General features: G+C 36.3%; 1 protein-coding gene across 3 annotated transcripts; it reads left to right on the plus strand.

Moving 5' to 3' along the window:
• Window positions 1–20: 20 nt before the first annotated feature.
• Window positions 21–14,111, plus strand: syngr1a (synaptogyrin 1a). Of its 3 annotated transcripts, none has more exons than XM_052543732.1 (4): window positions 21–532; window positions 8,626–8,863; window positions 9,318–9,463; window positions 11,803–14,111. In XM_052543732.1, exons 1-4 carry the CDS (start codon window positions 437–439, stop codon window positions 11,992–11,994), a joined length of 672 nt encoding a protein of 223 aa, XP_052399692.1. In that variant the 5' UTR covers window positions 21–436; the 3' UTR covers window positions 11,995–14,111. The 3 variants fall into 3 exon arrangements, with proteins under 3 accessions (XP_052399692.1, XP_052399697.1, XP_052399705.1); XM_052543737.1 differs by lacking the exon at window positions 11,803–14,111 and adding an exon at window positions 10,212–11,448; XM_052543745.1 differs by lacking the exon at window positions 11,803–14,111 and adding an exon at window positions 9,592–10,205.
• The last annotated feature ends 210 nt before the right edge of the window (window positions 14,112–14,321 follow it).

The following is a 14,321-nucleotide window of genomic DNA, read 5'->3' on the forward strand; positions in this document are numbered from 1 at the left end:
TTACGCTGTTCTACTCCTATGCCAACATTTATTTATTTCCACGTAAACACAGTAACAAGTACTAAAGTCTCTTTAGGGGTATTCTGTAGTCTTTGCTAGTACTCAGCGTCTGGCGGGCACGTGGTCGGCGGCGCGCCTAAGTATCCTCGAGAGTGCGCAAGCCTGACAGCATAATGCGCGCTCCCGTGTTCCCCTAGATGCGTGTTTACTCGGGCTCCTCTCTCCTCCCTTGAAATGAGAGAGGTGCGGAGTGGAAGGGACATCGTTTTACAAGAAAACCTCCACGAACGGACATCCAAGAGCAAGATCGGCCGACAGACGAGGGCTAGAGCGGTGTAGCGCGAGGATACATTGATTTGACATCAAGGTCAATTATATTTCTGTTAAAATAAATAAAAATCAGCTTCAGACACGGAGAAATCACGAACCTCTGAGGATGGAGCAGGCATACGGGGCTGGCAAGGCTGGTGGCACCTTCGATCCAATTACGTTCTTTCAGCAACCGCAGGCTATTCTACGCATAGTGTCATGGGTGAGAGTGATTCTACTAATTACATAATTTAAGCGCGAGCCCGAGCGTCACGTGATGACGCGGTAACGGCTAAAGCTTTGCCGCCTAAATGCACAATCTCGCGCTCTAATCTGCGCGTTCCAATTTATTGCTTTAATTTTTATTTCGGTCTCTAGTTGAACAGACATGTAGGCTACATGAAAAAATATGGAGAAACAATCATCCTACCTTAACGTACTGCAGTGTGCATCATATTTGTATTGTAAACATAAGACTAGAGCTGATATAATATGACTATTATACTATTTTTAGCTAGTGTAAAATAGTAATTCCAATTTAATATATTTATTTCTAAAAAAAAAAAAAAAGAAAACCCCAGCTCAGACACCGTTAATGGATATGGAGAATAAAGCATGTAGAGGTTTGGAAAACAACAGCCAGGATGCGATATAGTATCTTAAGAAGCTCAATATTCACAAAGGCCTGAAAGTTGCGAGGTTCTGGAATGAGTTCAGCCAGTTTGAGGCAGGATTTCCTGTTTGTCCATCCAATGCAGGATAGAGATAGTATTCAGGAAAACTGCATGCAGTTATTGTACGGGTGGGAATCTTTTGGAATCACGTGATTTGATTCGAAACGACTCTTTGGGTGATGGTTTGATTAAAAATGTATACTCGGTTTTGTGTGTGTGTGTGTTTTGTTTTTTGTCAAGTAAGCTTCATTCTTAACGCTTCTCCCATGTCAAGCCTGGCCTGTGAACTGTCCAGGTCTCTGTTCCTACTAAATCACATTATTAAGTAAGAGAAACAATTTTTTTTTCCTCCTCCTATATGTTCCTGTATGCACAGAAATGCCACCCTTCAGCTTCAAGAGGCATCCGACTGTTGATTTGCCTGCATGCTAGTGTTGTGTGGAATCTTCAGGGTGGATTGTATGTGTGTTCGTCTGATTCATAATCTGATTGGCTGAGTGAGCGCTGCTTCTGCGTTGGCATGACAACTATCTGAGACTTTAGGCTGGAAACAGGCTCCCTTTGAGGAAAATAAAAGGCATTAATGAGATTGCCTCTAGAATATTTCTGGATTTGAACCTGTGTCATCTGACAGTCTCTGTTTCCTCTTTCTATGAACTACAACATGAGTGAAGTGAACTCCTTAGTCATGATTCAGTTCTGGTAGATACCATGATGCACAGCGTCTGATTCCGACTCTGAGTCTTTCCACATTTCTTGTTTATTAACAGTTTCTCGCTTTAAAATTGATGATCTTTTGGATCTTTCCCACAGGAACCCTCACTGACACAGAATTTGAAAACATGGGCGTTTAAAAATAGTTCATTCATTTATTCTCCCAAGCTGCCACACTGTATTCATCCAGCATCTATCTGCAGTCTGTTTCTCTGAAACCGTATTAGAGTATCACATCATTTTCCTCTACAATGTGTATGTTACACTTTAAATATAGCACGTTCATTTTACTGTAGTCTGTTCTTGGACTAATGTGCACAGCTGTATTCAGCTGCAGGGTGACATACTCTCCATCTCTCTCCATTATGTCCACCTTTTTTCCTGCATAGTCATTGTCAAGAGTGAAAATATTGTTTGCGGAGCCTCTTTATCCCTTGAATAATACAGGTTGTGATTGATTTATTTTCTGGCAGGATCTTCCATTGTTCGGTTGTGATATTGTGGCAATGTTTCACTGTTTAATCATGCACTGTGTCTCATATCTAATCAGCATTTATTGTCTTGCACTCTTATTTTAGATTCAAAAGCCTATACAAATAGTGTTGACTATCATTTATTTTTATTAAAATATTTAATCACATGAACACTGAACAGGGAGGCTAAAGTTAACATTTAGAGTGATAAAACATGTAATAGAGTCACTGAGTCTGGAATCAGTTATATACAGAGGTGTCAAGTAACGAAGTACAAATACTTCGTTACTGTACTTAAGTAGAAATTTGGGGTATCTATACTTTACTTGAGTGATTATTTTTCAGCCGACTTTTTACTTCTACTCCTTACATTTTCAGGCAAGTATCTGTACTTTCTACTCCTTACATTTTAAAAATAGCTTCGTTACTGCTATTTCATTTCGGCTTGTTTTCATTCCGGCTTGTCATCATTCAAAAAAAAAAAAAAAAAAAAAAAACCTATCCAGATAAATCGCGCCATCCGGATGGAGTGAATTTGATTGTGGTTGGATGAGAAGTATAAACATATACCATTCCGACACCCTATTGGTTTGTACGCGATCCATCGCACCTGCACGTGACACAAATCACATCACAGTCCAGCCAGGACAGACAGTTTTGGGTTCGTTTATCAAAAAATTTATTTCTTAAAAGTAGGGTTGGGTATGGAAGCGGTATCCGATCGCCTCAGAGTCAGTCCGCTTAAATTTCACATGAAACCAGCGTCAGACCGGTCTCCTCCCGTCTTTCAGCGCGCTCTTCAATCCGCAGAGGCGCAAACCGCGAACGGAGCAGCGCATGCGCACTTAAACAAACAGAGGACACAAGGTGTGTGTTTATCGATAGATTGTTAGAATATCCATATCTGTGCAGTTCTTTGTCATAAATACAGTTTACAAAAGGTCACGAGGTAGCAGTCGGTTTCTCATCTGTAAAGTTTTCGCTCATCACACCACAGCCGTTTCCTCCAGCGAAAATCTAGCCCTTAACACATATGAACGAACACATACTTTAATTACACTTATTTAAATATACTTAATTTAATCATACGTACTTTATACATACACTACTGTGCAAAAGTCTTAGACACGTTAGTATTTTCACTTAAAAGAATGGTGTTCGGACAGTTATTTATATATTTTGCTGTAGTGTGTCAGTATAAAATATCAGTTTACATTTCCAAACATTAATTTTGCCGTTGTCAGACTGCTTGTGCATTCAAAATCGCACTAGATTATTATTAAAATTAATGGCAAACTGATATTTCCTACTGACACACTACAGCAAAAGATATAAATAACTGGCTTAAAACCCTTTTTGGGGAGAAAATACTAATTTGTCCATAAGACTTTTGCACAGTACTGTATTTTAAAAACGACATTGTTGCTACTTTATAAAGAATGACCATACAGTAATTCACAGAACTGATTAAAGACAGTGACAGACAGCACTCATCTTAACTAAATATCAGAGTGAGTGACAGAGATACAGTAGAAACATTATGTGTGGTTTTGTATTAAATAATGACCCAGATTGTGAAATACATTTATTAGGCTTAGATTAAGGGAAGCACAACTTGCACAACAAGCTATGGATTTATTTTAAATATTTGTAATGTTCTTTAAAGTTATCCATAGTTTTTTTTGTGGTTCTTTTTTTTAAAGTATCGGTTCTGGCACCGTTTAGGAGCCGGTACCATTTTAAAAGTATTGAAAAGGCACTGGACCCTACTTAAAAGTTATTATTTCTCACTGGCTCATTTACCAAATGAGTGCTTTTTCTTCATCCTCCACAAATTAAACTACTGTAGGTAGTTCGGTGGCGAGACGTTTTAATAAATTAGCGTTTTCGATTGACGATGCGATTGACAAAGTTGTGATAAGTAGGCTATACCAACTTTGTAACTCGTTACCCCCCAACACTGGACATAGCAGACGTATGCACCAAATACAAGAAGCTATCAATCAAGAAAGTATCAGGATTATGATTTCTTTTTCTATTTTAGTTTTTGATTAATCACTTGGATTAATCATTCATTTTGACAGCACTATAATGTTTACTGTAAATAGACAAGCATATAAGTGTAATTGTTACTAAGCCTGCACCAATGTTCTTGTCCATTGCCCTCGCAGATTCCTGCAGCTAATCTTGGATGTACATAAACATTCCATTAAAAGTTATTGATGACAAGCCTCTGAAGTTTGACTTTTTGCACCATAACAATACTTATTGGCAACTAGTCATCATATCTCTAGTCCTTTAATGTATTTGCATTGTACTAAAGTGCGTTCATTTTAAATGGGCATATATGCGGCTGAGGAAGACCTGAAGGTCGAAACGTTGCTTGATTAAATTCCTCTGGAGCAGTAGTTTTCAGTGTTCAGACTTCACTTCTTTATTTGTCTATATCATTTAGTTGTCTTGCACCTGTGTCCTAATTGGATGTTTGGGATGTGCACACCATTTTTGTATTTTCATATATGCGGCTGAAACAGGAAGCCTAGTGCATCCCAAATTTTTCAACATGAACATTTTAATATAACATTATAGTCATTATGGCCAATGGCCTTTAGAAAAATGTTTTTTGAGGAGGGGTAGTGCACAATAGGCCCCTGTGGTGCGGCCTAAGCTTTTGTTCTTAATGGCATTTTTTTCCCCTTACATTACTTTTACTTTTATACTTTAAGTAGTTTTTTAAACCAGTACTTTTACACTTTTACTTGAGTAAAAAGCTTGAGTTGATACTTCAACTTCTACAAAAGTCTTTTTAAACCCTAGTATCTATACTTCTACTTGAGTAATGAATGCCAGTACTTTTGACACCACTGGTTATATATATATATATTTATATATGACATGAAGTATGCTATTTCCCAATGTACCAGAGCAGTTTAATTGAATTTCCCCGTTTATACCACAGCAGATCTTAGACACATGATTTCTGAATGCTGTGAAGCAGTGGTCAGGTTGGCTGTGTGGGGGAGCACTTCAGATGTATAGGTGGTCTTCATCTGTAGTCTTGTGACTCAGTCTTTCTCCCTCTCTTGTGATCTCTCTTTCCCGCATAGTGAGCACAAGGTCAGGGAGATTAAAAGCGAGAGTTTGGAGGGGGAGGGGGGAGAGAGAGAGGCAGGCATGTAACGGACTGAGAAAAAGAGAGAGAAATGATGACCAGTATACGAAAAACGACCAGTATCCAGACTATCAGTGAAGTAGAATGATTAATAAATGAATGCAAATACACCAAAATGGCTTATTTGCGTGAGGCCATCTTTTGTCTAAGGAACATACCAAAATGTAAGTCTGTATTCAGTCAAGAAACGGACCAGCCCAAATTCATAAACGAATCATCCAGAACTAGACCAAATGATTAATTTAAAATATTGTTTTGTACATAACAGAAATCCAATTTTTCGAACTTGTTTTAATTGATGTCAGGCCATCACTGATGAGCTGCAGATTATTTTTACTTTAAAGTAGGTTTTTTTGAACCTGACATTATTGTCCTGTCCTCTGTCTAACATTACACAAGCGGCCTCTGTGCTTTGTGTAAAGAGCCCTGTTGAATAGCTGGATTTCTCTTTCTTTAAAGGTGTTGATTGATTTATATGGTGGGTGAGCTATAGTTGCTGGCTCTAAAATGATACAAGCACAAACCAGCCCCAGCTGATATGTCTGGATGATTGTAGGACCAAAAATTACAGTGAAGACCAATTAAAATCAATAAAATATGACACACCGACCTTGTGGGATTTATTAAGCCACTGTGGGGAATTGAGGTGTTACACAAAATGACAAAAATCACATAATGGAAAATAAAAGTAAATGCAGTATAATACAGCACAATATAAATCGATACAAAAATAGAGTCAAATATTTTTGTAATATTAATGTGCAAAATGACAATGCTTGTACAAAATAATGTACAGAATTAGCAGGCGAAAAGTAAGAAATGTGCTTGGGTGTATGATGGAATATATGTTACATATAGAAAATGTACAAGAATGGGTTTGTCAGCTTATGCTATCATTTAAAGAGATTAGAGAACCTGGTTGTCACAGTATAAATAAGATGACAACTAGGACAAAGAACCGTTTTATGCTATTTTTTTTTACCAATACACTTTAACAGTTTTTTTCCCATGAAAAAAAAAAAAGTGTTAAACATTAATATTGCTAATTTCACAGACATGTGCCTAAAACACTCCAGTCAGGTTGAAACGGAGCACGTGAAGCCTTGCTCCCGACGATCACAAGATCCAGATCCCACGTGCTGCCTGTTACAATGCCTGCTTTCATGCTCTTATTAGCCATGGGGCCTTGTGATCCGGACAGCTAATTAAAGGCAGGCAGAACATTTGACCATACACTTAAATTCACTCGAGAGAGAGAGAGAGAGAGAGAGAGAGAGAGAGAGAGAGAGAGAGAGAGAGAGAAATGTATTGTAGTCTTGCATGTCTTTAGCAACACGTCATGTGGACAATCAGTATGCAATGATACTGCTTTATCATCTCTAACATAACAATCATGTTTGTGTTTACAGCCTTATTCATGTTCACTTAGATGATTGGGTGGGCAAAACAAAAAACTAAATGAAGATATTGAAGGCTACATGTTGAAATCAGATGTTGAAATCAGATGTTGATTGTTCATTCTTTCATGAATCAGACTGCATTGTCCGCGTGTTTTTGATTCACTAAAAAAGAACCAGGCTCTTAAGAGTCATTTGTTCATGAATTAGACTACACTGTTCATGCTGTATATGTTTTTGATTCACTGTAAAGAAGCGGTTCATAAGAGTCATTTATTTGGACTACACACCTCAGATATATTTTTGATTCACTAAAAATAAGTTGTTCAAAAGAGTCAGTTATTCATTAATTGGAATACACTGGGTATACTTTATGATTCTGATAAACAAAACAAAAAAGACACTGGGTCATTGTGTCTTTAGTTTGTGAATCTGACTCCATTGTTTGCATAATGTTGTTTTTGCATTCATCTGGTAAAAACAACTCAACAGAAAGACATTTTTTGCCATTTCTTTTTGAAGTTGTCTTTTATTCTACATTCACAATTCACAACTCTATTTTCTTTTCTAAATTTCTAAAATGCAATGCAGGAAATTTTGGAGGTAAATCCCATGCAATGGATTTAAACATTAAAATAAGATAAACAGAGCTGGAAGTCCTATATTATTATGTTATACTATAGGGCTTGCTTATACCTTAAGTTAACCATAAGTCAGCCATGATGATATCTTGTTTATATGTGTTTAATAAGATAAAGTTAAAGGTTTGAATGAGCCATTGAACCTGTATCTCAGAGATTCAGTGTTTATTTGATTTGATGTTTCCAAACCCCTCAACATACACTCTTAAAAATAAAGGTGCTTCGCGAGACCATAGAAGAACCTTTTTGTCTAAATGGTTCCGTAAAGAACCTTTAACATCTGAAGGATCTTTCTGTTTCACAAAATCTTTTTGAAAGAGATGGTTCTTTTTAAGAACCTTTGACTGAATGTTTTTTGTGGAACCAAAAATGGTTCTTCTATGGCATCGCTTGAAGAACCTTTTAAAGCACCTTTATTTTTAAGAGTGTAAGTTTTAATATAAAGCTGATTCTCTGGATTAAATTTGGCATTTAGGGAACGACTATGGGACAGTTTGCTGGTAGCCAAGAGCATTTGAACTTAATTGCATGAGTGGAGTAATGAAGTGTCTCTCTCTCTCTCTCTCTCTCTCTCTCTCTCTCTCTCTCGCTCTCACTCTCACACATTCAGACATACTGGACAGATGCACAGCTGTTAAAAACACCATCCTTTGCAAAATATTTCCTCCATTCTCCTGAGATTGACTATTCTTCTGGAGCCAAAAAGAGAACATGGGCTCATCTGAAAACAAAAAGGCACTTATTATTATGGAAGTCTCAAATCTTCCTTATAAGAAAACAAACCCAGTAACAACAATCAACAAAGTGAGACATACACATGCTCAGTGCTTTCTGTGATGATAGAATGCATCTGCCAAAAATATTTTGGCTGCAAAGAAACAATTTAATTTGATGGCAGGAAAATGCTAGTTTGATTATTAGGAAAGCTGAACACTTGTATTAATCTGGTACCTTGCATTTCACCTCTTCTCCAACCTGTGTACTAATCTAGTTTACACTTAAAACTGGTATTGTATACTATGGGATATTATTTTGGAAATGTTCATCATTTCCTAGTCACTTTGAATAAAAGTGTCTTGTAAGTGTATAATTGTAATGCATGTGAAGTACGAAATCCCAAAAGTCTGTTGACTTACCCAGGGTAAAGTATTACCAAAAATAACCCATGGTTATAAATAAAAGTGTGGTATGTCCATATCACCTTTACACAAACTCTTATGTTCTTCTTTTTATTCCCCTTCCCAGATCTTTTCCATTGTGATCTTTGGATGCATTGCTAATGAGGGCTATGTGAACCGTCCGGACGAGGTGGAGGAGCATTGCATCTTTAACCGTAACCAGAATGCCTGTAACTATGCTGTGGGGATGGGAGCCCTGGCCTTCCTCTGCTGTGCCGCTTTCATAGCACTGGACGTCTACTTTCCTCAGATAAGCAGTGTTAAAGACCGCAAGAAGGCTGTTTTAGCTGATATTGGCATTTCAGGTAAACTGCTGATAGAATGCATACATTACTGTACATCAATATTTTATATCCCTAAGATGATAGATTTATTGCAAGCCTCCTGCTGAATCAGCCTCACTCTTTCTACAAACCACACACTATGTCTTATTTATTTGAATACCTATGAATGGTTTTATATGGCTCTAAGAAGGTGATGTTTCCCATATACAATGGGTTTTAAGGTCTTTTTGACTCAAAAGCACTTGTAAAGTCTGACCTAGAGCTGCTACCACAGCATTACTTTAACCTACACTGCCCTCTGTGGGTCAAATGTAACTTCTGCTAGACTAACTACAGTGCTGTGCTGAATTTGTGGTGCAGTAGCACCATCTATTGACTGTTTTAATCAGAGCACCGTTAGATTATGCCATCACTCTGCTTTTGATTTATTTGCTTGTTGACCTGAAATTCTGCACCTTTCCCATTTTTCTCCCAGCTTTCTGGTCTTTCGTGTGGTTCGTGGGATTCTGTTTCCTGGCTAATCAGTGGCAGGTGGCTAAACCAGAAGACAACCCTCTCAAAGCGGGTGGAGACGCAGCCAGAGCAGCCATCACCTTCGCCTTCTTCTCCATATTTACTTGGGTCTGTACTGACTTCATTATTTATAATGCTTCTGTTATTCTTCATCCAAAGTAAATGCTTGCTACAAAATCGAATTGATCTGACTCATATTTGATTCGCGAGATTCAATATCTACATTTTCTTCTCAGTCAGAAATGAACGATGGCTGGGATAATGGCCCTTCCTCTTCCCAAGGCCTTTTATTACACCAGATTGCATTGGTGATGATGAACCAGTAATATTTGTATCACTTAAATATTATTTATTATTTTTTCAAAATAGCTTTTTTATATTTTAAGTTTTTATTCATTTATAGTTTCTAATTGCTTTTAGTACTTAAACTTATTTATTTGAGTTAGTTGACAAGGTAATGTTTCTAATCTTCATTAAAGCATTTTTACGTTTTTCATCTAATAATTACATTTTATTCGAATACACGCACGTCATGCTTTCTTCTCAATAACTGACCTGTGAACATCAGCCGCTGTACATGGCCTGTGCTTCTGATCCACATGGCTTCATTCACTAATCTGCTTTCTTTACTTTGCTCTCTAGCTTCTTTTCCAGAGAATTGACTTATTTAGCCCAGTAATCTTTTGTTTTTCTCTGTTTGCAGATTTTCCTTCTAACCTATAATTCCTCAAATCACTTCTCTTACAGAAACCACCCAGCTGCATTGATAAGATTAACCCAGTGTTGTTGAAATGTTATTTTTTTCCCATCATTCCTTCTGTTGATCGTTGGCTCTGGTCAATCTGTTTTTCTTCAGGGAGTTCTTGCGCTGCTGGCCCTGGAGCGCCTAAAGAAAGTCTCATTTGAAGAGGAATATGACAAACTGTTCACCCCTCATACTCCACCTCCATTTGTCTAACACTTACGCCACACATTCTTATTAGTTTACTATGCCATAGACATCAACTACAGAAGCACTCCATCAAAAATCTTACAGTCATAGATACCAATGAATACAGAATGTGTGTTTTTTTTTAATTACAGTGCCATATCAAGCCCTGAACTTCCTTGTATGAACTGGAAAGAGTTTTAAATGAAATATTACACATATCTACTTGGAATTATGAAATTATGACAACATGATCTACAGTAAGATGATATGATTTTCACCTTTCAGTCTATTCCGCCATTATCATAAAGTAAAGAGTCGGGTTAAAGGTACACTATTTTTTTTTTAAATGTGGGTTCATTGAGATTTTTTGGAAGAAATTAATACTTTTTTCAGCAAGTATGCATTGAATTACATACCAAACATGGAAGTGAATGTGTTTATAAAGTTAGAAAATATTAATATTACAAATAAATACTGTCAATTTGAACTTTCTATACATCAAATAATGCTGAATAAAATGCATCACAGTTTACAACAAAATAATAATAAAACTTATTTATTGAGCAGCACATGAGCATATTAGACTCTAAAAGATCATTTGTCACTGAAGACTGGAGTAATGATGCTGAAAATTTAGCTTTGCATGCCAAAAAAAAACTATATATAGATATTTATAAGATAGAAAACAGTTCTTTTAAATATATCAAATTAATGCAGCCTTGTTGAGCATAAGAGACTTCCTTCAAAAACATTAACAAATCTTCCCAACCCCAAACTTTTGTTCTTGGTGTGGCAGAAAATCAATGCTTTCCAGACTAAATGATAGTTTTTAAATTGCAGTTACAGTGTTATTTGACTAGGGGGCACCAGTTGCACATGTGTCGTTCAGCTGAGCTCTTCACAGAATTGTTGTGTAACATTATGGAAGATTGTCTACAGGATTCATGGCTGGATACTTTGACCTTGACTTACGTTACTCGTTCATTCACTTCTGTTATTGTCATGGCATTTCATGATCTTCTTCTAAACCGTTTGTTTACAGTTGAGCTGAGTTGAGCTGAGCTTGTTGCTCAAAATCTTTGATGAATATTTATCCTGTGATAGATCTTATAATGTATACTGGCAGATGTTGTTTGATTAAATTGTCTTAAGTTTGTCTCAAGTTCTGGTTTTATGTTTTGTTTTTGTTTTAGGCTTCTAAGTCTATGTTTAAATAGTTTGGTTTAAAAGGTTATAGCTACAAATGTATTCAGGACTCAGTTAAGCTTAAAGTTAATCAAATCAAACTAATCAAACTAATGCTTTTCTGTTTTCTCTCTCTCTCTCTGTCCCTTCATGTCATTCTCATCAACTCCTTTCATTTAATTCTTACTTGATTCCCTTAACTGATACCATTTTATTCACCATCAAAACTGAAATGTCCTCCTCTCCTGTTGCCATAATCCTTTGATATTGATTGCATTTCCCCCTGATCCCACCCTCTAAACCTCCTCCTGGCATCTTCATTTTCCTAAAGGCTGGTCAAGCTTTTTTGGCATTCCAGAGGTTCAAGTTAGGCGCTAGTTCATCTCTCTTCTCTCAGGACTATATCGATCCCAGCCAAGATCCTGCAGGAGCACCTGCTGCAGCCACAGAGTACACTGGATACAACACTGACATGGAGGCTAACTATGACGGCTCTGGTGGATACCAGAACCAAGACTACTGAGGTCAGGTATAGGAATGTACACAACAGCCTTAACCAGCAAGGCTGACTGGGTAACATAGGAAAAAAAAAAGAAAAAAAAAGTAGGTGAAAAGGACAAACAAACTTATTTTGGGCACTTGGGGTAGAATATGGGGGCCAAAGCAGGCTGACAGGAATTCAGGGGTTTGTTTGGTGCTATAAGAACCCCTTGTTGGTTTAACATGATTATCATATTTTGCAGAGACTGTGGTACAAGATCTGTAGAATTTAGTTTTTGTTTTTTTATCTGCCACCTGGATTTTTGCCTTCAGTTTTTTGGTTTATGGGTTTGGGGATGATCAAACTGATTGGTCTACAGATGTGTGTCCATCCTGAGCAAACCCTGGATGTTGTTTTTTTTTTGTGTGTGTGTGTGTGTGTGTGTGTGTGAAAATAAATCTAAACTAAACTGATGGAACTTTGTCCCTAAATTAGTCATAAAAACTAGCTTAATATTGGCCACACGTGACAAAACCTGACTAAACTAAATGCTTCTGTTGGTAAAGTGTAGGTGCTACAGGTGGAATTTTGTTAACCCTTAACCTAGAGCAGATACTGCATTGATAGCTCTCTGCTGCCATTTTGTCAGTGTCCAAGGATCTTAAAAGATCATTTTGAAAAATATCAGGTCTGGGATTAGATCAGTCTCTGCATTGTTGACATAGAGCGTGCCAAGAGAGAAACTGAATGGTAATACAGAGAATGAATTTTTTTTTGAAAATACTATAAATATAATATAAATAAAGTGAATTTTTGAATTGATTTATTTTTGTGCAGCTATGATTATGTGCAGCTGTGATTGTGTTATTTAAGGTTTAAGGTCTGTTTCTTTACAGAAAGGCAACATTCCATATATACAGTATTTGGACTCTTATGCACAGCTTGTATAGCATACAGGGCTCTCAAGCCTCACGCTTTCCCTGTGAGAAACTCATTTCAACCAGTTCACATGCCACATCTTGTATTTCTCATGCTGTAAGACGTAAGGGATAACTTGTCCCGCTATATACAATTAATTGACAAATAAAGTTCATGGCACTCTCGAGTTATTCAGAGTTAAATGCCAATCAGAAATGCGAATTTTGTTGTCTCAACATGGATGCACACACACTCAGAGAGTAAATTGTAAGGTCAAGATCCAGTGAATGCTGTAGGTAGACCCTGTTCTTTATTTATTCTTTATTTATTTTTTATTTTTTACAATTCCAGGACGAAATCACTTGCCTGTGATCAAAGATAATTTGGCATTAGTAAATCTGATTTAAAAAAATCATCCAAATAAAATACATTGTTTTATTTATTTAAAAAATAAATTTGGCCCCTAACGAGCCAACTGAACAGCAGTGCTCAATGTACATACTGTGTTACATTATGTACATTATACATAGTATGCCAGTATGTCACTTGTGAAAATATTATTCATAATTCTGTATGCTAATGAGTTCCTTTGTAGCACACCTAGTATTTTTCTCTGGCGATCTGTTTTTTTATCATTTCAATAACATTTTTGAATTTGTTTATAAGTTACTGTAATAACTCTTGCTCTAGAGCAGCAGCATTGTGCATTACATTTGAATTTGAATTACTTTTTTTTATTATTATTATTAAATTCTAAAAACAATGTTATGTACTGGAATATATAAAAACCAGCATATTTTTATTTAATGACAAAGATGTAATATAATCAAGTACACAAAATATCTTTATAAATTTATTATGGAAAAAAAAAAAAATAATAATAAGAGTAAATGTGTACTTTGCATTTAAAAATGTTCATCCTTTCTCTGTTTAGGAAGTGACATTGTTTTCTGAGTCAGGAAACTTTTCTCTCTTATTTTATTTCTTCTTGACCCTGCTAAAAAAGGAAAGCTACTATACAATCAACATATTATATAGGTGATGTATCAGATGTGTTCTTCTATAATGTACAATTATGGAGCTGGGATACAAAATATTGTAAAATAAAAAAATAAAATTTTGATGTGGTGCCTGTCCTGAATCACTAGGTTAAAATGGCTCAGTGTATTTTGTCGTGTCTTGAATGTTGCTTGTCTGGTAAGATGTCTGATAGCTGACAATAAAAGAAATTGTCTGATGGACATAGTTGCCTATTCTTGTTTGTAATGTGTGTGTGTGTGTGTGTATAAGCCTATATTTGCCTATTAATAGTGTAATATTATACAAATTTTTAATTTATTAATATCAAAAGTTAGAATAATACATAAACCCGTAAATTATTGCAATTTGTTAATTAAAAGTTTGATTCTGTTAACATTTTTATAGGGCAATATGCAGTGTTTCTGAAAAGT

Source organism: Carassius gibelio, chromosome A3 (genome assembly GCF_023724105.1).
Source record: "Carassius gibelio isolate Cgi1373 ecotype wild population from Czech Republic chromosome A3, carGib1.2-hapl.c, whole genome shotgun sequence".
Taxonomy (NCBI): domain Eukaryota; kingdom Metazoa; phylum Chordata; class Actinopteri; order Cypriniformes; family Cyprinidae; genus Carassius; species Carassius gibelio.

Coding starts and splice junctions, on each gene's coding strand:
- syngr1a (XM_052543732.1), top strand. CDS start 437: ATGGAGCAGGCATACGGGGCTGGCAAGGCTGGTGGCACCTTCGATCCA. Junction 8,864..9,317: donor AGCTGATATTGGCATTTCAG/GTAAACTGCTGA, acceptor TTTTTCTCCCAG/CTTTCTGGTCTTTCGTGTGG. Junction 9,464..11,802: donor TCTTCTCCATATTTACTTGG/GTCTGTACTGAC, acceptor ATTTTCCTAAAG/GCTGGTCAAGCTTTTTTGGC.